The sequence below is a fragment of the Dryobates pubescens genome, chromosome 2 (assembly GCF_014839835.1).
Source record: "Dryobates pubescens isolate bDryPub1 chromosome 2, bDryPub1.pri, whole genome shotgun sequence".
NCBI classification, from domain to species: Eukaryota; Metazoa; Chordata; class Aves; order Piciformes; family Picidae; genus Dryobates; species Dryobates pubescens.
This window is the reverse complement of record NC_071613.1, coordinates 48,202,322-48,227,721: the sequence shown is the minus strand read 5'-3', so window position 1 is coordinate 48,227,721 and position 25,400 is coordinate 48,202,322. Positions and strand designations below refer to the sequence as shown.

At 42.0% G+C, this 25,400-nt stretch overlaps 2 protein-coding genes across 7 annotated transcripts in view; both read left to right on the top strand.

Moving 5' to 3' along the window:
* Positions 1-6,510, top strand: part of NCKAP5 (NCK associated protein 5) — a 257,106-nt gene extending 250,596 nt beyond the window's left edge. For all 6 annotated transcript variants that reach the window (XM_054176887.1, XM_054176890.1, XM_054176884.1 and 3 more), the window contains one exon: positions 5,728-6,510. In XM_054176887.1, the coding sequence (XP_054032862.1) occupies positions 5,728-6,009 (282 nt within the window). In that variant the 3' untranslated portion in view covers positions 6,010-6,510. The remainder of the gene's footprint in view (positions 1-5,727) is intronic.
* A 1,965-nt stretch (positions 6,511-8,475) lies between these two features.
* LYPD1 (LY6/PLAUR domain containing 1) lies at positions 8,476-25,216 on the top strand. The gene is made up of 3 exons (XM_054176963.1): positions 8,476-8,789; positions 9,816-9,953; positions 24,981-25,216. The coding sequence occupies exons 1-3, from the start codon at positions 8,738-8,740 to the stop codon at positions 25,214-25,216; spliced, it is 426 nt and encodes a 141-aa protein (XP_054032938.1). The 5' UTR covers positions 8,476-8,737.
* Positions 25,217-25,400: the final 184 nt, after the last annotated feature.

Sequence of the window (25,400 nt, the reverse complement as noted above, 5' to 3'; positions counted from 1 at the left end):
GGTTATGCTTTAAGGAGAAAGAAGTTCAAACATCACATTTTTAGCTCAGCTGTAGTACAGAAGAGGTCATGCAGTCACAGCTTTTACCTTTGTAGTTTCCTGAAAGTGACTGTACAACTATATTCACTGCAGAGTGTTACCTGGCAAGGTAACATCCACCTGATGTTAAACGAGATCTGGGGGTTGTTCATTTTCCACAGAGTCTACCATTGCATTCTCTCCTGGCTAGTTAATAGAAAGCTACTACCCAGGAGATCAAGACCAACCCTTTTCACATTGCACCTTTCTACAGCAAGCAGGTCATGAAACACCACTGAATGCAGTGAGAAGGTGCTTCTGATCACACCAGTACATCTCTGATCAGCATACAGCTCTGTATCTCTGTACACCTATTTTATGAGAAGATGTGAACATATTTTAAATGTCCTACTAAACAGGTTATGTATGAGCAACCCATGTAATGCTGCAGCTGCGTATCCCACTTAGACCCTTTCTGTCATAAATGCAAAGCAATGATAGGGCTGGAGGAAACCTGAATTGGTCAAACTCTTAATTCAAAATAAGAAGCGGTGGCATTGCGAGATCAAGTTTACCCTGAACATATGCAGACAAAGTAAGTAACAATTTTTTAGATTGTAAAAATGTAGGAAACTGTTTTCTTTCACAATAAAGTTTTAAATAATAACTAAGGAAAAAAAAAGTGAACATATTTTGTATCTCCTATTAGAGATCAGATCTGAAATGAAAAACCTTGAGTTACACAATTAAGTATTGATTTTGTTGATCTATATTTAATTCTCATAGCAATTTAGTTGTTTTTACCCAATAGTGTTTTGCAGTTATACTTCACTTGAAGCAATGCCCTTCTTGCTTTTGTGTTAATCTAAAAACTAAATTGCCCAGTGCATGAGAGACATAAATAAAGTTCATTTTATTCTTGTGTGTAACTGATTCTGAGCCCTTTAAAGTGCTGGTTAACTAAACTTAGACAGCTGGAAAATACATTTATCCTACAGAATGGTTCATTGCTAATTCTGGGCTCTGGCATGCCTTACCAGCATAGCCTGACCTCCAGACAACCATAGTTCCTGCATGTTAGCATAGAGAAGAAAGGGGCTTGCTGTTGCACTCCTTTCTGCACGCCAGCTGTGGGGTCCTTTGTACCTATCAACCAGCCCATCCTTCCCTGCTCCTTCCTATTAGATCTGCAGAGTCTTTGTGCCATTCCAAACAGCTGCAGTTGTGACTGCTCCTTGATCACACAGTACTGAAAATGCATTCTACCCACATGTAACCTCTCATTTTGAAAGTTTAAAAAAAAATCCCATTTGATGTATTAATGTAGAAATAACACCTATTTATAATGTATCAGTGTAACTGCAGGCTAGTTTTGTTTTCCTAATTTGCTGTGCTTGAAGTGACATGCCAGCTTTTATTATATCACTAATGGGTTTTAGTTATTCCCTTTAGGATGTTGCCAACAAGGAAACATTATTCTGATTCATGACTCATGAGTTTATTTCAAAGTGATGTGACTTGTGATGAATGTCTGTATTGTGTCAGATTGAGTTTCTCATCTTCTGACATGTAGCCACTGCTCTCAGGTGGCATAAAGCACCCCATACTGACTAAGAAGCTCCAGTGATGGGAAGCTGTCCACTTACACAGAGTAGAACAAATGCTCCCCATACCCTAGGGCAGATTTTCTATACAAAATATAGTTAGTATAAGTAAAACAAGCTCTCCCTTGATCTGCTTTAAGATGATAGGCCAATGCTTTTAGAGGCACTGTGAAAATCAGTCCTTTTCTAGACTAAGCCTTCTTTTTTCCTTTTTCTCTCTGTTTTTTTCTTTTCTTTTTTCTTAGATCAAACTCTATGACTACATGTTTTTATCTTTTCTCCTCAGATAGTACTTAGGAAAACATATAGTGACCACACCAAATGCAGCAGGCACTTTATTTATTCACAGAACAGATGCAGAATAGTCAGCCGCAAAGTCAACGCCTTCAGGCTGAAATGGCTTTAAGCGTTACTTCTGAGAAGAACCCCGCCTGAGAGCAAGCACGTAATATTGGTCCCATCTTAGCTCTTCTTTCAACACTGGAAAAAAATCACCCACCAAGTCCCCTTTTTCCCTATGGTGATAAAACCACCTGTTCATTATGCAGAGAGTCACTTCTACTACAGGAAAGATTTGACTGGAACCCGTGATTTAGAGGTTCGGTGCTTTCTACAACGCTACCAAATCTCACCCAGTTCTCATGGATACAGAACGCATCTGATCTACTGCCAAATGATCCTGTCTTCAGGAAAAGCTGCTGATGCACATTAGTGTGACTCTCAAATGCATTAATGAATTAATTACTTTAAAATGCACACTGCTAATGTCTTTGGGCTAACCCTTGTTCTTTGTTATATCTGTGATTGCTGAAGTCAGTAACAAATCTATGTGGCCAAAACTGACGACGCGCACAATTTATCAAACAAATTCTAATAATAGGTTGCTTTGGTTTTGCCTTTTGCAAAATATCTAGCAGCTGTTGTGACTGCCATGAAAAATAAGAAACTTGATTAAGGACAATTCTAAATAAATACTGTTTGGTAATTGTTTCTTGATTGTATCTATAGTGACAAGGGAAAACACTCTTGAAGTACTTGGGGGGTAGCATTTTTTCTGGCACATAAAGTTTAAAGAAATGATCAGTGACTTCTCAAGGACTGTACATAGTTTTGTTACTGTGAGAGAAACTGATTATGCAGATTCTTACATTAATATCTCTGCTTAAAGTTTTCTTTATTTTTTGTTCATGGAGCTCAGGCTGTGAATGAGTTTCCTTCTACATGCCAAGGACTAGACTGTCGTATTTTAACTTTCTAACTGCAAATATGCTTTTATTCCATATATTACTTAACAGAAAACAGCCTTAAGTGCAGCTGTACTAATAAAATTGTGGTGTAGGCTCATATTACATGTATTGTACATCTGATAGCACATAGTATATGTCTAGAATATTTCCTACCAGAAGTGCCATCCAGATGACCCCATATTCGTACCTGATTATAAAATGAGCAACGCTTAGCCTGAAACACCATGTTGTAGACATAGCATATACCTGCATCACATGAAAACACCTTAAGTATTACTTTCCCCAGCCATGAGCATTTCCTTTCCATACTTGCTTACTATTGCAGTAATGTGCTGAAGAAGGGAAAAGATTGCTTTTACAAAAGGATGTAACTGGGCATTAAAACATCTAAAATAGGAGACCGGCATGTCCAAAAATTGGCCAAAATTTACTTCAGAATCCTATTTCAGTAATAATTTTTGCTACAACATTCAGAATCAGGTTTCTATTTTATTTCTGGTGTATTGTGGATGTACAGTTCACTGTTCCACATGTCTTTAGTCAGTGGGTTTCACTGATGGTTTCACTTCAGTTCACTTCAGTTTCATTCGTTTGCAATGTTTATGCTTAAAATTTGTAGAGGATACTTTTGATCTGTGCTAGCCTTACATTAAAAGAGGAAATAGGGTGTGATAAAAGAAAGATTGTAGCCTAGGTTGTGCTTGTAGGGTATAATAAATGATTGATACTACATATATGCAGAATATAGCACTGAGCTCACTGCAGTCCTTCCTGTGGTTAAAATGTGTCGTTCAAACTAAGATCCTACTCCTACCACGATTCTTCATCTGGACTGCTCTGTGCACCAAATACTCCAGGTGTCCCTGCCACTCCTACCCAAGAGTTGAAACTGGAATCAATAAAAGTTTTACCACAGACCTTACTAACACCAATATTGTCTTCTGGCAGACCCAAGTCTGTGATAAGTAGCCACATTAAATTTATCTGCAGAGAAACTGTGAAGTGGGAAAAATATACACAAAGAAAACTCATTTAGTTTGTCATATAATAAAGTATTTTAGGTTTGCTCCTCTGGAGAGCAGAAAGTGCAAATGTGTATATTATTGATGCCATGTCTGTGAATTTTCTCATGTGGCCTACATAAAAGCAAAACAACTGTTTTGCTAATAGTGTATAATATTTTAAATGGGGGCAAAGGAAAAAACATTTTAAGCTGAAACTGTGGAATTTCTATAGAAGGGTCCTAATTTTGTGTTTGTTCCCATTACCAAGGGTTATATTCCTCTCTTTCGGATAACACTGTAAATACAGATATTGAAGACCTTCATTTTAACTGCCATCTAAAATCAGAATCTAACAGAACATCCCCTAAAACCTTTTAGACTGAAGATTAATTAATGAACCAAACTGAATATTTTCACCTTTTAAAGTGAAATTAATTAATGAACCAAACAGAACATTTTCATTTGCTAAGACTTTAGCATCTCCTTTTGCTTTGCCTAAGTTTGTTTGAAACATTTGATTAAAATATGAAGCTAAGCCAGGCCATTGTCAGCTTATGAAACATGACAGGATCACAGCATACACAGTCATTGGACTGGCATCTCGATTTCTATCTAACTAGCCATAAAAACAAGCAATCAAACTATGTAACAATTTGTCTTCCTCTTGCCCAAGATCTCCAAGGATGAGCAGCACAGCATGAACAACATTTGACTGACTCAAACCCTGAATTCTTAAAAAAAATCTAATGACCCTGTACAACTGCATGTGTAATGACCCACATCATCCATACATCTGGCCATGCTCTATTTTCAGTCTGCTTAAAATACAATTTCATTTTCTATCCCAAGCAAAATATTAATGTCTTGGATTGACAGTAATTTACTGGTTCAGTCTTCGCTATCTGATGGTAATACCAAAAATGAGGAATGGCTTGTGCTCTGACAGCGTATCTCAGAACTCCTGTGTCTTACCTCTCTGAGAGAGTGTTGAGTGTTGAATGTTATCTCATATGTCTGTGATAATGGTATCTGTAAAAAGAGTTAGTTACACAGATTTTGAAATGCCCCGTGCATGAATGGCAGGTCTGCTCCCCATGCAGTTCCCTAACTATTCCTTGGTCAGATCTCTGATTGAAAATACCTGTAGCTAACAAAGGGCTAAAATTACTCCTGTATAATCCTGCTGTGCGTTTTTAATATAATGTGCTAATGCACTGTCCGGTGTTCCTGCAGAATTACAACACCTCTCCAAACAGGCCTGGCCAGTATCTGATTGATTCTGGTCTATTGGGATTGGCCCAGTTCAGTATAATTTCCTGTCTTGTTACTCTCTTGTCTGTTAAGAGAGAGTTTGGGTCCGGGGAAATCAATAAGCTTACAGGTGAGGTTATTCTCTGGCAAGTTTTATTTGCATCATTTATTTCCATGTATGGAAAATGCTGTTTTCTTCTCTGAACATGTCTATGCACCAGTTTTTCACACAGACTCCAAACTCTGATCCCCTCAAACCTCTATTTAAATATTCCCCTGCAAAGTATTGGTAAAAGAGAAGATGTAAATTGCTGTGAAGATACTAGAGATGCTTAACACATCCAGATACAGGATCCACTAGTCCAGACATTAATAGCACTTACCTGTTTGGTAAATGGAGTCCTACTTATCTCAGCAGAATCACTGAAGTTATGATTTATCCTAAAATGGGCATTAATGCTCTCTTTAATTATAGCAGCCATTTAAGGACCTAACACTCTATTTCCTTTAACCCTGTGAACTTTGGAAAGATGGTAATTAATGGGGTACAGTAGGATAACTTTATAAAAAATGTGTTCCTAATATTTCCCTCACTTATTGCAGAAATCGAAGCAAACTGGAGAAACAAAAGAAGATTCCCAGAACAGATTATCTACAATTTCCCTGGAGTCTCTCAATAAATTTAACAGCAATAATGTACTTTTGCTAGAAAAAGAGAAGAACTGTCTGAATAAGGTTGAAGGACAAAAGGAAGAAAATGGAAAGAAAGAAGGAGCTTCCTTAAATAGCTCGGGTAGGCACACCGTGGACAATTTAGAATCCTTGAGTGATTCTCTATACGATAGCTTCTCCTCTTGTGCCAGCCAAGGCTCCAATGATGTCTAGAGACACTTTCCAGTGGTCCATGGCCATGGAACAGAGCTGAAGCTGAGCGGGGGACAGGAGGGGAGAAGAGGTGGTTGTTGAAAATCCTCTTTCCAGACCACTGTACTGGCAGCAGAGCGTGCTGACTTTTCACTACATAGCAATAAGAAAGGCAGGACAGCAATCATCAATGACGCTTGAGGCTCATCACTGAACACAGCGAACGGTTACAAAGAGAAAGTCTTAATTTTGCACTTTTGTGAATATGTGTACAGTTGTAAATATCTTGGGAAAATATATTTGTAGGGATAAATGACAGCAATAAAAATTAAATTGGTGCTATGCTCTGTAATGGCAGATTACTAACTTAAAGAAATTGATGTTAATATTAACAAGAAAAGTTAGATTTTTTAAAAGAGATTTATAATTGTTCTAGTCTTAAAACTGTGTGTAGAAACACTGCATTACCATAAACCTGAGCCTGCCAAATTGTTTGTAATAAACCTTCTTGGACTCCCTTTTTTGCAAAACCTGTTTTTACTTTTTAGTGCAATTCCATACCGCTGTTCTAGGGAAATGTTCATTTCAGTTATTACAGCCTCACAACAGGTGTCTTATTTCAAAAGGGTTTTGACTTTTGACATGGCAAGAAAATGCATAGATTAAAGGGCCTGATACTGCTGGTGCTGACTTCATCAATCCTGTGCATAATGGTTTGAAAGATCAGGGTTGAAGCAATTCACTGCTGACACAAACTGAGTCTCGTACGAGTGAGAACTGCACAAACCACCCTCAACTTGTGACTGTAGCATCGCTTCTCTGCTCCCAGCTCCTCTGTACTCATTTCCTGTCATACTATGAATGTACCCTGTTGTGTTACCTTTTGTAGCGCCCATTTGGTCTTCATCAGAACATAAACACTGAAATTGTGTTTTGAAAAAAAGAAACTCAACTCCTGTTTGTGACACGAAGATGTTGGTGCTAGCCAGTACTAGTTCAAACATATCTAGGAGCAGGGAACGTGGCCTGTATTGGGTGTTTTTTGGTTTTTTTCTACAAAGGCTGTTTATATGTAAAGTCTATTTCAAAAGGTTCTGTGTATTTTTTCTAGATGTGAAGTATTTATAACTGCTTTTTGTACAGCGATCTGTAAACTAGATATATTTGGGATATTTCTAGACTCTACAGTTTCTTTAGCACATGCCTGTTAACTTTTGAAATATCGTACGATCAGTGTTCATATTTTGTGCAATTTGTTATCTTTTCAGTCACTTCAGCCGTAAACTTGCATTGTCTTTTTCGACTTTTAAGACATTTTCTTCGAACTCTCTTTCGTAAATAAAACCTTTCTTGCAAACACGTCTGAAGAAGGCTTTTTGGAAGGGGTTGGTGTGACACCCGAGACGGTCGGGATGCGTGCAACTCAGCCGGCCTGCCATACACCATCAGTCGGTTGGAGGAATCGTGACACGGAGACTAAGCAGCAGTTCAAGCTTAATTCAGACTCTTCTCTTGCAAATCAGCCTGTGAAACGATCAACGACAAATACGTGGTTGTCCGGGGGGCGGTGGGGGGAGGCGAGATAACAGCCCCTCGGCCTGGGTTACATCAGGGCAATAAAAACAGCTGTTCCGGGACCTGCGACTTGCCCGCAGTACCCGGCCTGCCTCGCTCCCCTGTCCTCCCCTCACCCCGGGCCTCCCATGGGGAGCCAAGAAGGGCTGCGGCCGCTCGCGCCGCTTCAGCCCGCTTTCCCCCGCCAGCGGCTGCCGCGGCTCAGCCCGCCTCGCCAGCCCCGAGGCGCCCACGCGCTCCGGGCCGAGGCAGCCGCAACCAGCTCCGGGACCACCGGCTGCGGAGCCTCCGCCCCACCCCGGCCGCCGGTAACGAGGTGCCGCCCTGTTAGTGTTCGCGGAGGAGGCAAGGGATCGCCGCACCGACACGTACACGGCCACCCCGCCCGTTCGCTCCCCGCCCCCAGCTTGATTCGTTTTCAGGGAGCAGAAGGGAAGGGACAGTCTCTGTCGAAGCGAGGGGGGTGGTGTCACATGTGTGGCTGCGCCTTCCCTCCGGGAAAGGTGAGCTTGGCGGGATGTTGATAGGAGAAGAGCGACGCCTCGCAGCGAGGCCGGGCCTGTAACTCCCTCACAGCTGCGCGCCTGCAGCCACCTGTGGGCTTCGGGCGGGCGGGAAAAGGGAGCTGCCTCGAGCTGCAGTAGGGGCACGGGTGCGCGTGGCTCGCAGCCGACCCCGGGGAGCAGACGCAGAGGGGTGCGCGAGCCGCCTCTAGGCAGAGGGTCGCGGCAGGGACTGTGTGAGTTGGGTGCCGAGTTGTACTCGGCGGTGCAGGCAGAGCTACGAGCTACGTGCGGGGCTGTCTTCTCCCTCGCTGAACTTTCCCTGTCGCTGAGGCGCGCTGGGTGAGGCAAGGTGCGGGGCGGCTGGCGGGGATCCCCGCCCCGCTCCGCCGGCATCACATGGTGCTGGGGAGGGAGGGGGGAGCCGCCCCCCAGCTCTCGCTTCTCCTACAGTTTCTTCCAGTCTCAGTGCTCAACTCCGGCGAGGCTGGAGCGCGGCGCGGGGCTGGGCAGGGCGGGAGCCGGGCGGGCTCCGCCGCCTGCTCCCGAGGCGCCTCTCCGCAGCGGAGGCGGCGTGGAAGCGGCACAAGTGCACGGCGCCCTCGCTGCCTCTCTCCTTCTGATGCCCCTTCGCGACTGCCCGCCAGCCCGGCGGTGGCGGCTCCGGGAGGATGCGGCTCTTCCTCCTCGCTGCAACTTTCTGGGGATTGTGCCTGGCTCCAGGTAAGGGGCTCCGCGCCGCTTCTCCGGAGAGGCCAATGAGAGCCGGGGTTGGCCACAGCAGCCTCGGGGACGCTTCGTCCCCTCACAGCCCCTCGACGGAGCTGGCGCCGAGCGCTCAGCGGGAACCGGGCAGCGGAGCCTGCCGGCCTGACAGTGGTCGGAGAGTTCTCCCCCGCCGGCAGTGGGGCAGTGCCGGCCTGTGGTCTCCGGAGCTGGCCGGCCTCCGGACGAGGCGAGAACCGCTCCGCACGCAGCGGCCGGCACCGGACTCGGAGGGTGCTCTCTGCTGACCACCAGCGCCGCTCACTCCTGCCCTGGGCGGTGGGTTGGCGGTCCCTTCCCACGAGGAGCCGGCTCGGTCCGCGGAGGGGAGACGCGGGCCGGGACTCTCCGACTGGTGTCCGTGAATAGCCGCGATGCGGGGGCCCAGCGGAGGACTGAGAGGAGCGGCTCCTAGGGAGCACCTCGTTTGCCTGATAAAGGAGGGAGGTGAAGGATGCTCTGCAGCTGTAATTGTGCGTGACAAAATTGCAATTAAATAATTTGTAATTAATTAGTAGTTAAGTAAACCCGTCGGCACGGGTAAGAGCCGCAGCGTAACTGTTAGCTGGGTTGCTCTCTCTCTGGAGCGCCGGTAGTTGTAGACCGCTGTGCTGCGGGTAGCCCCGGGGCCGGGCAGACTGTGGTGCGGTGCCCGTGCCCATGCCCATGCCCATCCGTTGTTGGTGCCGGTGCCCGCCGCCTGCTGGCGGCAGCCTCCTCCGCGCCGCGTCGGGGAGGCAGGGCCGGAGCGGCTGAACAGCGGAGTCCCCGCGGAAAGGAGCCCGCTGCTCAGGCAGGTGCTAAGCACTCAAGGCATAGCCTCAGCTGAGTGGGCGACTCGTTTCTTTTACGTTATTGTCAAAGCCCTACGTCTGCTGAGCTGTTGAATAGTGAGGAACAGCAACGCGAAGAAAGATTTCTGGCGCGTATTGTTAGGGTTTCTTTTAATTGCTATTATTGTGAGCAAAATTCTGTCTGTCCTAGGGTTGGGTTTGCAAATACAGTGCTACCAGTGTGAGGAGTTCCAGCTAAATAATGACTGCTCTGCACCGGAGTTCATTGTGAATTGTACAGTGAATGTTCAAGATATGTGTCAGAAAGAAGTCATGGAAAAAAGTTTTGGTAAGAATTTTATAATACTTCTGTATATTCTGGGTAGCATTTGTTGCTTTTGGCTGCACTCATTTAGAGTCTTCAGCTACAAATGGAATGGCATTTCTACCTAAGCGGACCAGAATCAATTACTTATACTTCTAAGTGACTTTGCAACTCAATGAAGTTAATCATTTTCCTTTAAAACTGGTGTAAAAACTGAAGGATGCTAGCCAAATGTTGATAAAGCTGTTAATACACAGTCTTACAGTCTCAAAGTTAGTTTCTCAGCACTGGGAAATTAATAACAACAAGTTAGTTTAATCTCATTACAGTTAATTACATGGGCTTTTCCCCCCAGAGATGGAAGAGCATTAAATTAGTAATTCCCTCCTTTCTTTTATTTACTCTAGTAATTTATATACTCTGAAGGTTCATCTTAAGGGAAGTGTAGTCATCTTTGCTTTCATCCATGGAGGAAAATACAAGTAAAGAAGGGAGAGGGATGTGAACATTTTGAGTAGTCTGGCAGGGAGACAATGGCACAAATGGATATATGTGCCATACTTACTTTTTAAGTCTAAGTGGGCGTTATTCTTACTGTAATTAATTTAGCATATTTGGAGATAAATGTGTTCAAGAGGACGCTAGCTGTGGTTCGGCATCTCACCTCTATTGTCTTTGAAGCTGTGTTATAAATTGAGGGCGTTTTAATTCAGCATTGTGGAAGGCATTCAAAGTGGAGTAGGAACTGTCTCATTTTTTAGACTTCTACTTGAGGATAAGTCTTCAGGGCTGGGTAGCATGGCCAGGGAATGTGTTTGTGGGAGTTGGAGTTCATGCAGCATCCTGCCCTTGCTACAGACAACTGCTGAGACACCAGGCTCCAGTAGCTATGACCTCTGCACCAGGCAGTGGGCATAAGGAGTGGAGGGCAGGTTGGGTCTTGAGAACTCTGGCTGAAGGGGAAGCTGCTGTCTGGAGCTGTACATCTGGTAACTGAGGGCAGTGCTTTAGAGCATGGAGTTGTCTGATCTAGTGGTCTGTTACCCTATGAATGTAAATCAAGTTGTAGCCTGTCCTTTCTCGGGGAGTCCTTCAGTAACAGGAGGCTCTCTACCTAGCAAATGAGTGCAGCCATCCGTCTTGAACAGTAACATTGGTTCTTTGCAGTAGGAAGCTATTCATCAGTGTCTTTGAATTGCTTATCAATCAGCTAGTGCTGCTTGTGGTGGTAGTTTCAGATCACTACCTTATGAATCATAGATAAATAGTAACAATTGTTGTTACCTATCAAAAGTAGCTGAACTGCTGGTACTTCCTTTCATCCTGGATAACACTATCCCCAGTGACTGTATTTCTGTAAAATACTGAGAAGCTCCAGTGCAGAGACAAAATCTGTGTTTAATGGTAGGTTAGTCGCTTCCAAGCTCTACCTTATTGGAGTGTTGTCATGTTTATTTCAAGTTTACTTTGAAAAGGTGGTGGGGATGGGAGATAGTTAGGGCTTAGAAGGTGCCTTTGAAGTCCCAAGTACCACTAAATAACTGTTTGAAAGCTTTGCTATCTGCACACCACAGCTTCAACAGTACTTCTAATAGGTTTAAATGGATGCTATGGTGATCTGAAGGGCTGTAAACATGGTATGTAGATACAGATAAAAAAGCCCGTTTGCATTTCATTCTTAAGTTGTTTGGTTTTGGATGGGGGGAGTTTGTTCACTTGGTTTGTGTTTTTGTTGGGATTTTTGGTTGGTTGTGTTTTTTTTAATATCTTCCCGGATTTCTTTGTGTTTTCATTTTGTCAAGGGTTAACACAGCTCGATCTTGCAAGCCCCCTTGTCCCCACACAGCTGGGAGGGAAAGTAACACAACCCCCCAACTCCCGGGTAGATGGAGAGTGTGTTTTACTGGAAATGATACAATGCACAATGACTTTAGCCTATTTGTAGAAAAGCACAGCAAAATGCAGAAGCAGCAGCCAGAGACCTCCCCTCTCTCCCCACCTTCAATCCTCAGCCTACCCAGTGGAAAACGCCAACACCCCAAAAAGCGGAAACTGGAAGCAGCAACCAGAACAGGAAGCCTCTCACGTTACAATCTAAGCTTCAAGCCCCATGATATTTTGCTCCAGCCAGCACTTTGATTTTGAGGCTGGCATGATGACAGCATTGTATGGAATATCATCATCACATTCAGCTCAACCCATAACATCAGTTCAGTTCAGCCTCAGACTGTCTCAGCCTTCCAGCAATATACCTGTAATCTTCCCTCCAGGTGACTGTTAGAAAAGAGTTTCCAGTCAAGTACGCCCCTCACAAATTAAAGTTCAAGCCTTTAGGGTACATGGGTTTGCATGTGTGCACACCCCACAGGTGTGCTAGGAGACAGCCTTGGGTGTGCTCCTTGTGGAGGGTGGGACGAGTCTTGCATCTTCCCAGACCAGCAGGCAAGACTGCAGTCTGGCCAGTTGGCAGTAGCACACTGACATGCAGATTTGGACTATTTTAATAGATTTTAGACATATTTATGTACATACACATATATAGACATAATGTAATCCTGTGAAGAACTTGGTTTGCAATGTAGTAAATAAGGACTTCCTAAACTTCCAGGTGTGGTGTTGGTTTTTTTTACTGAGCAGATCCTTGGATTCCCCCATTAGGAGGTAACTAACAAGCTGCGCAAAGCAGGTACCACTGCTTTGTTTTATTGCATTGACTTCTACAAATGCAGTTTTTATTCACTTTAAGCTTAAAGACTGTAAATTTCAGCTGGTGAATAAATTTACATTTTTAACCCAGCTATTTCAAATTGAGCGCAATTCAAATTGCAAGCTTAGTTTCTCTGTTATCCTCAGTCAATTCTGGAGAGTATTGGTTGTAAAACAGAAATGATTCAGTTCATCATCCTTTATTGTTTCTTTTTTTTTCCTAATTGATATTTAAATGTGTGTAATATAAATGCCTTATTTTCCAAAGTTTTATTTAATAATTCATTCCACTTCCACCAATGTATTTCCTAACTTGATTCTTTCCGTTGTTGCTTATCGCCGAAAGCTGAAATGTTTCAAATATTGATTTTAATTTATAATAGGCTCGAGTTTGAATTTTTAACCCAGAATATGAAAGATGTGAATTTGCATTTATTTGACAGCACAATCTTGTAATTGGAGTTTTTCCTCTTGACTAGATACAGTCAAAGGAATATAATTTAATTTTTGTTAGACTAACCCATTTTTGTCCTTAATAAAATATAGCAGTGTCAGTGGGCAAAATGTTACAAGTTCTCCTAAGCCCTTATTTAAAAGTTAAATGCGATATTTTGAGATAAAGTTCATGGTGTGAATCGGTAACCTATCGATGTGGCCACCCTTCCTTTGCAGCATGCATTGATCTGAGTATTTGCTTTGCCATCAAGGGGGTTGCTGACTTACGTTCTGTGGTGTGCCTCCAATACAGTCCTCAGCCTGTAGCAGTGACTTTTTTTTTTCTGACTTCTTTTTTTTGTTAGTGTTTTGTTGAGCTGTGGAATGACAGCTCTGTGGTTCCTTTTCATTTCTGCGTTAAGCTTTATGTAAATAATGCAGCAGAGGACTACAAATCTCTGCAGTTTGTTTCATTTATGTTGTGGTTACTTATGCCTGAGATAGTTAGACCAACCACTCCTCTTCAATTACTGCTTTAGATGCCACAGTGTTCTCTCAGAATATTATTTCAGTGTTTAGAGAGCCAATCTTGGCTGGTGCTTTCAGGCTTCCAGTGAAAGAGGACCATTGGACGGGAAGGTTCCTAACTGAGAGCTTAAAAAGTGGCTGTTAGTGTGACAGCCTCTGATGAAAGTAGTAAGGATGCGGTACTGGTCACTAACATTGTGAAGTAAATCAGCAGGCACGTTGCCTCAGCTGTTTGTAGTATCAGGCAGAAGTTTGCTCCATTGCACAACTAATTTAAAATTAGTTGAGCAGCATGTCAGCATGTACCTGATTAAATGATTATGTGTAACTAGTATAATTCTGTCTCCCCTGCAAACAGCCCTTTGCAGTGGCAGTTTATATTTCAGTTGCACTTTGGGGATCTGTCACTGCACAGAACTGGACACTTTGTCAAGTGACAAATGTCCTTTTTCACTTCAAGCAGGGTTGTGTTTAAAACTTTGGCTAGAACAAGTTTTATGCAGTTATGTTAACATTCTATTCCAGTGGGAGATACAGAAGGGTAAGAGGACACAGTCTCAGGCTGCGCCAGGGGAGGTTCAGGCTAGATGTTAGGAAAAAGTTCTATACAGAAAGAGTGATTGCACATTGGAATGGGCTGCCTGGGGAGGTGGTGGAGTCGCCATCATTGGAGGTTTTCAGGAGAAGACTTGATGGGGTGCTTGGTGCCGTGGGTTAGTTGTTTGGGTGGTGTTGGATTGGTTGATGGGTTGGACGCGATGATCTTGAAGGTCTCTTCCAACCTGGTTTATTCTATGTATATTCTAAGAGAGTTCTTTTCCTGCCATGCAAAACCTAAAAACATAAAAGCCAGTGCTTGCTTTCTTTAGAGGGAAGAATGCTGAGAAAGGAAAGGGACACTGAAGAGTATAACAAGTAACTTTTGTCCCACAGAAATTAACATAAAAGATTAATTTCTAGTGCAGTTTTCAACTGAATTAGCAGGTGTTTAAAAACCATGTAAATGTAATGTTTGATAGAGGATCAAAGTCCTTGCTTACAATAATTCCACTTGCAGATACTTTGTGGAAATACCCATGGCAGATCCTCCTCTCCCACTTGCCTCTCTTTCCTGTCTATGAACTTTGATTGGAAATGTCAGGACTCCTTTGGTTTGAGAGTATATGTAGGAACAAAGAAACCCCACAGAATGCTGGAATCAGATGAAACATCCTCATAAGTAGATGAATATATAATGTGTGTGTGTGTATATATATACTTTTAAACATACTATATAAAACATACTGATAATGGAGGTTACCATTTACTGAAGGCAAGAACTATCTGAGTAAGGGCTGATCTAACACCTTCTTGAGGCAAAATGAAACTTGCAATGTGAATAGATAAGAAAGAAGGAAAATAGGAAGGATGAGACAGTCCAGAAAGCCTACATTTCTCTGAAGTCTCCCACACCCATGTGTATGTTTTGAACAATATCCCTTGTGCTCTAGTGTAGTTGTGAACATACTTTTGCAAGGGAAAAAAAATAGCTGGTGTAGCAGGACTGATTAAAGTGGCTTGTCTATATAAAGGTGTTTCCTGATTTGCTTGCAAAGGAAAATTCATAAACAATCTCATTATTTCTATTAATCTGCAATGTGAAACTTCTCTTACTTGTTTGGTTTACAATGGTCCTTTTAATGTGTTTACATAGAATATAATCCTGCAGTGTAACTGAATCAATTGCTTTAAGGGTGTGCTTAAAAGTAGTGCATGGAAACATCATGAACAACATCATCATCTCGCTGTTGAATCAATCGTAAGTTGTTTATTTAACTCTTCTCAGTATTGCATTCCCTCTCATTTGATTATCAGGCAGAGGAAACCTAAGTTGTGTGATGAGTTGGCCTGCAGTAAATTCTTCACCTGACTTTGCTACTTTCTTTAATCTTACTGTGTTGCTGCCATGATTAAATTGCTTTCTGTATGACTGTTAAGGATTACAGAAACACATACTTTTTTTTCTGTTTTCATGTATAGCTTCCATTAGAACTAATACTAATTGCATGGTTGTATCAAGGGGAAATTACACTCTGGTGTACATTTATTGAAAAAATGATTAAAACAGCAAACAAAGTTTAACATCTCCAGAATCACTGTAGGCATTAAAGTTTTATCAGTAAGAGCTGCAGCCCCAGTATCCATTTGGAAATAGTTAAGAAACATCCACGGAGCTGGCGGTGAGGATTTAGTCTTTTTTATTCTACACCGTCACTTGTGGCTAAAGCAATATCAACACAACACAAAAGGACTTTTAATTACTATTTTTTAATTAAAGCATAGTGTTGGTTTTTTTTCCTCCTAGATTATCAGTGAAAATTAAAACATGGCCTGTGACCATCGTGACTTATGACATCACGTCTTTTGATGCCAGGCAGCCCATGAAATGAAGACATAATAACCAGTTATAACATAATAACATGCAGTTATTTTTTCATGCTGACTAAAAGATTTACAGTACACGTAGTTATTGTCTACTGTATGGTGAAAACTTGGAGCTGTAGTTACATTTCCCTTAAGAAATGCTTCTCCAGATGCCAAAGCTGTTTTCTTACTAGTAAATTCCTTCCAATCTTTGGGTTGCTCGGGAAACTTCCAGCCACATCTGGAATGAACTGAACTAGTGTCAGCTAGGGAGAAGTTACAGACAGTATGTAGTAGATTGTTGTTCTGATGGCCTTTCAAGTATAGAAAAGCAAGTGGAGTTAGTTCAAGTGGTTTATGACCTCGAAGTCATGACAAAGATCCAAGTGGTGAAGGGATGTATTATTTTAAGAAGTTGTGGTATCTGGTTCAGTGAATTTCATTTTTCATAGGCCATGGACAGTAGCTTTTTATGTTAGTTTATTTCTTCAACTTGTATGAAAGGTATACAGATAAATTTTGTGATGATACAGTGCCCATAGCCTGGTGCCTCTTAAACCTCCTTTAACAGTTTCCTATTGCACTTCACACACAAATAAGTCTGTATTTCTAAACACTTCTTTATGACCCTATCACTTGTTTCAGCTCTCAGGGAGCTTATCACAACATTCACAAGTGTATTTTAATTAATCCAACCTGGGTTTGTTTCCACTTTGTAGTCTGGTTTTGTTTGGTTGGTTTGTTTTGTTAAAACTTGATACAACCTATTTTGCCAAATTACCAATGAGTCTTTGAAAGTGGAAAACATGGTACAAAATCCAGGCAGGTCCTTCTCAAGTCAAGCAGGCTGCCCATGGCAGGGGGGTTGAACCTAGGTGATCCTTGAGGTCCCTTCCAACCCTAACAGTTCTATGATTCTGTGAAACTGTAAGCATGAAAACATCTAAAGATAGAAAAGCTAAATGGATTTCAAAGGTACTGGCATGCAAGTGTAAACATGTGAGCCATTCCGTTAAAAGTGGTCTGGACAACCAAGGGTATTGTCATGGATAGGGTGCCATAGGATGCAACAAAACTGTTCATGTGTAAATTTATTTATGGGACTGTCAAGGTTTTAACTGCAGCCAGCAACTCAGCCTCTCACTCACTCCTCTGCCCCATGTGATGAGGGAGAGTATTGGCAGAGTTAAAAGTGAGAACAGTTGTGGGTTGAGATAAAGACACAAAAAGCTGTGTGTGCAGGCAAAGCAAGGAATTCATTCACCAGTTCCCATCAGTAGGCTGATATTCAGCCATCTCCAGGAAAGCAGGGCTCTGTTGCAGTTACTTTAGAAGACAAAAAAACATCTCTTCGAGTGTCTGCTCCTTCCTTGTTCATTCCCTAGCTTTATATGCTGAGCATGACATGATATGGTATGGAATATCCCTTTGGTTTGTTGGTGTCGCCTGTCCCAGCTGTGTCCCCTCCCAACTTCTTGTGCACCCTCAGCTCACTGGTGGGGTGGGGTGAGAGTCAGAAAAGGCATTGACTCTGTAAGTACTGCTCAGTGTTGAGGAAAATGTCCCTATGTTATCAACACTTTACAACGCAAATCCAAACCACAGTCCCACAGCAGCTACAGTGAGGGAAATTATCCAGCCAAAAGCAGCACAAGGACTTCGTTATTACAAGGGTGCAGCATCTGAACATTTGCAGAGGCATAAGGACAGTGTCTTTCCAGTTTGGTTCAGCAGATGAGGATTGAGAAAAATGCTCTTAGAGAATTCTGAAAATCAAGTCTAAATTCATCTCTCTTGCTGTAAGATGAGATATATTTAGATTGTGATATCCAAGGCCATTTAGATCTTGATACCTTTGTATCAGGGGAGAACAGATTGATGGAAGGCTGTGAGCTGGCTTTGTTTGAAAGCGTGTATGTTTTAGTGCCCGACTGTAAGTCCATATTAGCAGAGAAATTAATAAACAGTAGAAAACAAAATAGTTAGATATGCAGGTGAAAGTTCAGATTTGACCTCTGGTTTGTAGCCTCCTGTGGCCTAAAAAAACCCCAAACTTGATAATACCACCACTAGCAAGGGTACTTAACTTTCTCAGTCTATGTATTCAATGCCTTGTTTCTGCTGTGTGATGCTGCAAGCAGCGACAAAGACTGCTTTGTACTGTCATTTTTGTTATTGATAATTCAGTTTTGAGTCATATTTCCAGCACCAGAATTAGAAGGCATGTCTTACAAAGAGATGTCCTGGTTTCTTTTGAGATGATTTAATTTCTGCATGATATCAGGTCAGTTAAGGTCAGGAGTGTGAGTAGGCCAATCTTGCATTATAAAACCCCTCCTAGTAGGCTATCACATTAGTTTCTGAGGAAAAGAGGAACTTTTAAAAAGTGCCCAGTGTATGGAAGGGTTGTGATGATACTGAGTGAGAGTTAATAGAAAATTATGATGAAAATAAACCAACCTTGTAGGGTTTGGTGGGGAGTGGGGGTATTTTGGCTTGTGGAGTTGTTGGTTGTTCTTGCCTTTGGTTTTGGCTGTATTGTGTTGTATGTTGTGGGGTTTTTATAGAACTGTATGCTCTGTAAGAGCCTAATGGCATGAATACACTTTCATCTTGTCTACTGAATGCATGAAAGGGAGGGGTCAGGATGAAATAGCCGCAGTCCCAAACCACAGGATTAAAAATCAGGAGGCGTGTGACACGACTTTGCGGCAGACCTCAAGTTACTTAACTTCAGTGCCTCGGATTTTTCACCTGGAAAACGCTGATCATGGTTGCTTACAGTATTTAATTAGCTGTTTATAAGACAATTAGTAAACTTCACAATAAACTTCCTGGCACGGTGCAAATTGTTTAAACCACTCGAGCTTCAGAGAGAAAGTTGAGAGGAGGACAGGAAAAATAAATGTAAAATGAAAGACATGGGACATGGTTGGATGTGGTTATACTTTGGACTGGCTTAAACTGTGGTTTGGTTTTTTTTTTAACAGTGCATTTACAATCATAGATAAAAGGATTTCTATTGGGGAGGCTTAATTAATGTTTTAAACCAATAAAAACATGATCTGATTAAACAATGGTTTGGGGAAACACAATGTCAGAAGAACAATTGCTTTTCAACACTTGGTTACCTTCTAAGATATTTAGGAGCTTATTAGATCAAATACTCATAATCACTTTTTCCAGAAAATGGAGAAAATCACTGTAGGACCTTTTGCAGTCTGTCACCTCATGATGTATGCAAACAGGAGCTGGCTAAGCAAGACACAATTATTACAGCCAAACCACAGAAGCCAGAAAAAGGTTGGTGTAAAACCTAATATAGGAACTACAAAACATAATTTAGAAACCTATTTTTCTGTAGCCTATACTCAGTCTTGAACATTACTAATGTAGTAAAATCCAGAAATAGTTACATGTATATTTTATGCTCCTCAGGAAGGAATATTAAATGTTTAGGTGGTGTTCTTGCACTAGTGTCTGTTCTCACTTCAGATTTCAGTAGGTATCACAAAAGAGCTTTTTGAACTCCTACTGGGTACTGAATGTCTCCAGGACTAGAAGGCTGGATAGCATAGCTGAAACTATTCAGGATATTAAAACAAAGGGAGAGTATCAGTTCATAACCACTCCTTGGGCTTTATTTTATTAACAGCAACATTAGAGAACACCTAAACCAAATCACATACATATCATGAAAGCATGCTAACACTAGAGCTAGGACAACTGTCGGGGTGTCTCATGAGTTATGTTTGCCACAGTATGAGATGTCAACTGTTGGCCAGTTTTCTGCCTTTGCTTGGAGGAGATGGGCAAGATTAAGCACCAAATCTAAAAGAGTTGAGAAACTGTCCTCAAAACTTGTCTTATCTGCCTACTAACTTTCTGAGTTACTTATCTTGAGATACTAAAACTTTTCTGTGTATGACCTCAGCTCCTGGTCCAGTCTTGAAAAGGTGGTTTTGTGACTGCTCAAGAATGTCTTGCTGGTGGGCCTACTAGTGCATAGACTGCTTTCTAAAGCTCCATAAGATTTGATGCAGCAGGCATACTCAGAGTATGTGCAGAAGATTGTGCAGTGGAATGAGTTGCAGAAGACTAACGTGACCTTGTGCATGCCTACAACATTTGGTATGTACAAAACACTGTAGCAAAAGCTTTGGCTTGGAAAAGTGAGCATTGGGCAAAGTGGCATCTCCTCATGGAAGACAGAGCTAAGAGTTTTGTGGCCATGAGGCTGTAGACTGTTCTGGGGTGAAGCAGAAGGCTGTGAATTCCTGCTGAGGTGTGGCACTGCAGAAAGCAGCTTCAGAGCAGTTTGGTCATGAAGTTGGAAGGTGACTTTTTTAGAAATGAGGTCACTGATCTCAGAGGTGCTATTCTAGTTGCCTGGTTTGGCTTCAGAGATTCTCTCTGTATTTTGCTGAAGGACAGTCTTGAGAGTACAGGTGCAAACTACAATTTCATACTGCTTGGATTATGGTGGCTCTTCAGTTGGGGAGTAATGCTTACAGTTGCTCTTTTTTGCCTCTACCTGCTATAGCAGCAGAATTAGAGATGCCTAATAAGATACTTCTCAAGCAGGAAAAGAAAAAGTTTCGTTCTTCTGGTATCCACAGTGTGAGATGTAGAAGTGATGTCACCTTGTTTTGGTTGGCCTAAAACGCATTAGGCTGCGTTTCAAGAGAATGTGTACAGGGCCTTGCAGACAGGGTAGGTGGAAGAATTCTCATCTTTGGATTTGAATTAATTGTAGCATGAATTGTTTGTTGCTGTTAAGACCGAATGTGGCCAAACCAGTGCTAAGGTGTGGCTGCACAGGACTAGACTGCAGCTAGGCATGGTGGGTTGAGCTTGGCAGTTGTGGGGGGCATGTGCATAGGGTCTAGGTGAGACAATCAGCATTACAAGCAGGAACTGTAGAAAAGCTTTCAGATTTACACCATTGCTTCATTGCATGGGGTAAGGCAGAAATCCTGCAGAAATAGTATATTGGTCATACTTTCAGCCCATGTGTGGGGCAGAGTGTGCAATGATGGGAAAGTTGCTCAGCTTTTTTTGCTCTCTTGCTTATTCTGGTTTTTGTTTAAAAAATGTAGCAGGTGTATGTGGAAGGAGAGGGTGTGCAATACTACTGCTTTATCACACAGATATTCTAGACTTGTGTACTCCCCTCTCCATAAAAGTGCTTGTGTCTGAACTGCATCCCCAGCCAACCCCGTGAACCTTGAAGTCAGAATGAAGGCAAAGTATTTAATTAGTTTGTAGCAGGTACTTCAGAGTGAAACATTATAGTACCTACCCACAGGCCTAACCCACACTGCAGTTGGAGGCTGCTGAACACACAATAAAGGAAAATTATTTGATACTCATCCATCAAGAGACTAAGCAGTAAGTATATTAATTTTATATTAGTAAATACACTGATTGAGCACTGGTGTAAACTACTGCAGGTGAACAGCTTAGCCACTCAGTAAAAGTAGGGTGTAGTCTTATTGCCTAGCCAGCAACTTAAAACAGTCTGAGGCAGAAGAAAAGCTCCCAGAAAGGTTTGCTGTTATATTTCTAGGTGATGTGCTAGTGAATGCACCAACCTGATTGCTCAAGCAAGAGTATCCAGTAATTAGCCATTATGTCTGTGGTATGAACTTACAAGGCAGATAACCACTTTGCAGTCTGCTCATGGCAAATGATTCAGGAAGATCTCAGAAATAGGTTCAGAATGGGCTCAACAGTACAATACACCCACTGCAAGAGAGGAGTCTGAGGAAAACCCTCTAGAGAGAATCCCAAATGGATGGGTGGCTGCTGGCCTTTCTGAACTCAGCAGGTGAACTGCAGTAACTAGGGTGCACTGACCTGTGTGCTGGAGGAACTGGAGTAGTGTACCTGGCATCAAATCATAGAAGTCAGTTTCCCTACTTTATTTCCTGCCACAATTAAGCTGGAATCACAATAGGCTTAAGAGTACTTTTCCTGCCTTTCTTTAACTCACACTATTTAAAGTGTCACTGTTTTTTCACACTCATGGTAAAAATACATTTAAAAACAAAAAGGTGATGGCTAGTGTTTAAAAAAAGTCCCTCCTGTAGTGCTAGCATTCTTTTTCTATCAGTCTTCTATGCCTGTTTTCACTGTTTCTTTCTCTAAGAATACTGCAGTATTAGAGAAGAGGCACAGCCTTTGTACCCTGATCAGTGTAGCTCATACCTGATGTGTCATTAAGAGCACAATTACTGTGTGATGGGAACTTACCTGCAAGCTCAAAAGAATCTATCATTACTGAAAATATTAAAAACCTTGGAGGTGAAGGGCATGTCTTTAGCCTGGTAGTGGTCACAGCTTTTTGAATTATGTAAATAACCTTGTTACAATTCAGATTACTAGACCTGGGAATGGGAATAAGCAATTATTTGGGAGAGTGAGTCAGAAATGCCTGTAAGTCAGAAACAGCACAGGAGAAGCCTTACAATGGGATTTTACTGCTAGTTAGATTATTCTCTCTGTTTGGGTGTGAATGTGGTTCCAGTTGTGGATTTTCAGTCTGTACAGGAATAACTGTTTTGACTTCAAGAGGAGCTCAGGATTATTCTGTGGAATTCATCCTAGAGAACAGAGCTGTTGTAAATATGTGGAATTAAGTTGCAGGATTTTGACTTTTTTTACAGGAGAGGTCTCTCAGAGTTGCCTGGTGTAAACCATGCCTCAGAGGGCATCATCTAACTGATCACAGTACTGAACAAGTCTAGTCTCCTAGTCTTCAGGTGAAGTATATGATATTTTAGGGACCTAAACTAATAAATCACTTAACAGTTCCAATGGCAAACAGGGCTTTTCAGTGAAAAGCAAATGATCTATAAAACAATGGGAACAGGAAATCAAAAGGGTTTTGGAGGCTTTGAGGGGAAAGTCAAGATTCCCTGCTGTTCATATGGAAGACTGAGGAATGGATGAGTCTGGTGGGTATCTGTAGCTGCAGGGAAGGAATATGTGATGGAGAAATGCAGGAATGGAGAGGAGAATAATTTTTGTGCCTGCCTCCATGGAATACAGGATTCCTTTCTCAAGAGGGAAGGGGAAAGAAAAAAAGTTAATCAAAACTATGGGAGGGGTCGTGTCTCCTGCAGCTCTTTGAACAGGAACATGTACAGAGCACCAGGTCTTTGTGGGAAATATCAGTTGAGCTTTCAGTCTTGTAAGCTGGTAAGTGACAGCACAGTTGGGGTGCTTGACAGCAGTGGTTTGTCAACAGAGACAGAGCTCCCTTCTTTTTGCAAGCTATAGTAATAAAGATTGTGCTTCTTGATCTGTGTGCCTTTGCTGTTGCAGCTAGAACAGCCTGTAGCTCCTCTTCCTTCTTGAGAAGAGGCTCAACCTGCTGTGCTGATTGATTGAAGCTCTCTAGAGACAGAGGAAGATTTAACACTGACTTGAGGGCTCCTCTTCATAAGTTTAAGTAGATAGATAGCCTTAAAACACATTTCAGAGTTTAGATGTGTAGAGCGAGCACACAAAACTGGGAAACCCCTGCATTGTCAGGATGGCAGCAGTGTTGTGACAGTATAAAAGAATTGCTTTAATTAAAATTCTCCAAAGACAGGAAATCCTTCTTTCTGAGCATCACCCAAGCAAAGTGCTCTGCTGCTATGCGCAGCACTTGGTAGTGCAGTGGCAGTTGGTTCTGCAGAGGCATCGCCTGGAATGTGTAGGTGCCATAGTACTTATTTTCCATGTCCCTGGGACATGAATAAGTATCTGCAGGTTCTGTAAATTCAGTACCTACAGGTCACATTCCTGCCTCACCCATTCCATAAACAAGTCTCGATTGCTGTGTATTTAACAAACATTCTGGGACTGTGCTGCACGATGCAGAGGCTCCATGGCCCAAGGGAATCCTGTTACCACACCCTTCAGACAAAAAACAACCAACAAGCAAACAAAAAACCTTTTGAGAATCTCCTATTCCAAAGGAATAGTAATTTTATTATCCTTAGAAATATTAACCTCCTTTAGTAACCACAAGGCAATACAAACTAGCCTCCATTATCCATTTATGTGTTATGTGTGTGTTTTTCCAATACGCAATTTCAACTGCATCACTTGCAGGAAAATTGTAAAGAGGTGGAACTGCCACAACCATTTTTGACTGTGACGGGAAAATGCAACTATGTATTCTAAACCTTTTATAAACCATTTCAAAACTACAAGTTGGGTACATCAGAATGTGTCTTTTTCAGGTTAAAAACAATTTGAAAGATTATAAACGTAATTAGATTATTAATTAAACCAAGATTAATTTACATGACATGTTAAAAGACTTTGCAGTCAGAAAAGCCATTTCTGTACAAATGGAAGTTTTTGTTGTTGAGGATACTAAGCTTCAAAGACAGCAAAACCCAAGATTACCTGGGAAAGTGCTTCTGGTTTGTCTTTAAGAAACATAAAAGGGGCACAGGGAGGATTGAAAGTTTTGCTGATAGTCATTCTCCTTTTACTGTTCTGTGTCTTGTCTCTGTGTGGCAAAGCAACAAGGAGGAAAAAAGTGCTCAAAAGACAAATTCACAGCACAGGAAACTGTAATTACTTAGATACCTGAAACAACTTGGACATGTTCAGCAACAGAAACAAAAGCCACCTTCAAACTAACTGAATTTCAGTTACAGCTATTCAAACAGCTTATTCCAAAGTAAGACAATCTGGTTATAAAATGCACCATTTAATATACATTATGTAAATCAAATTTGTAATATTTTTGGTTCCAATGAGAATCAAATAAAAGAAAACTCCAAAGCAGAGTGACTGCTGCTCATGCAGCACAGAGCTGTTAGCCATGTCACGGATGAGGTGTCTGGCTTAATCACCCACGCTGCTTTGCTGTGGAAATGTAAACTGGGTTTGCAACAGTTTTCAAGCATGAGCCATGTTGTAAAGCAAACCCCTCTTGCCGTTAAACTAAGTAACCTTTGCTCTGTGTCACAGGCATCATGTATCGTAAATCCTGCGCATCTTCGGCAGCCTGCCTGATAGCTTCTGCTGGGTACCAGTCCTTTTGTTCTCCGGGGAAGGTGAACTCTGTCTGCATCAGCTGTTGCAACACTCCGCTCTGCAACGGACCCCGGCCCAAGAAGAGAGGGAATTCTGGCATGGTGCCGAGGGCGCACCTGATAACCACCGTTCTGCTCGTTAAATTGGCTCTGTTGGTTTTGTATTGCTAAACTTCAAGCACATTTTTTTTGCCCTGGCACAATTTGTTCTGGCTCCTCCTTTCTTCAAAGACACTGCAGTTATTGTCTGTTTGTTCCCAAATCCCTGTCAACAGCAAGTGAAGCTCAGAGATTGTGGGGAGAGATGGGCTGATAGTTTTGGCAGCTAATGAATTCAGTTAGCAGGTTGAATTTC

Bases quoted from the DNA above. Each gene is read 5' to 3' on its own strand.
- LYPD1 (XM_054176963.1), top strand. From the start codon at position 8,738: ATGCGGCTCTTCCTCCTCGCTGCAACTTTCTGGGGATTGTGCCTGGCT. The intron at 8,790-9,815 runs GTAAGGGGCTCC...TGTCTGTCCTAG, and splicing joins GGGATTGTGCCTGGCTCCAG to GGTTGGGTTTGCAAATACAG. The intron at 9,954-24,980 runs GTAAGAATTTTA...TCTGTGTCACAG, and splicing joins AGTCATGGAAAAAAGTTTTG to GCATCATGTATCGTAAATCC.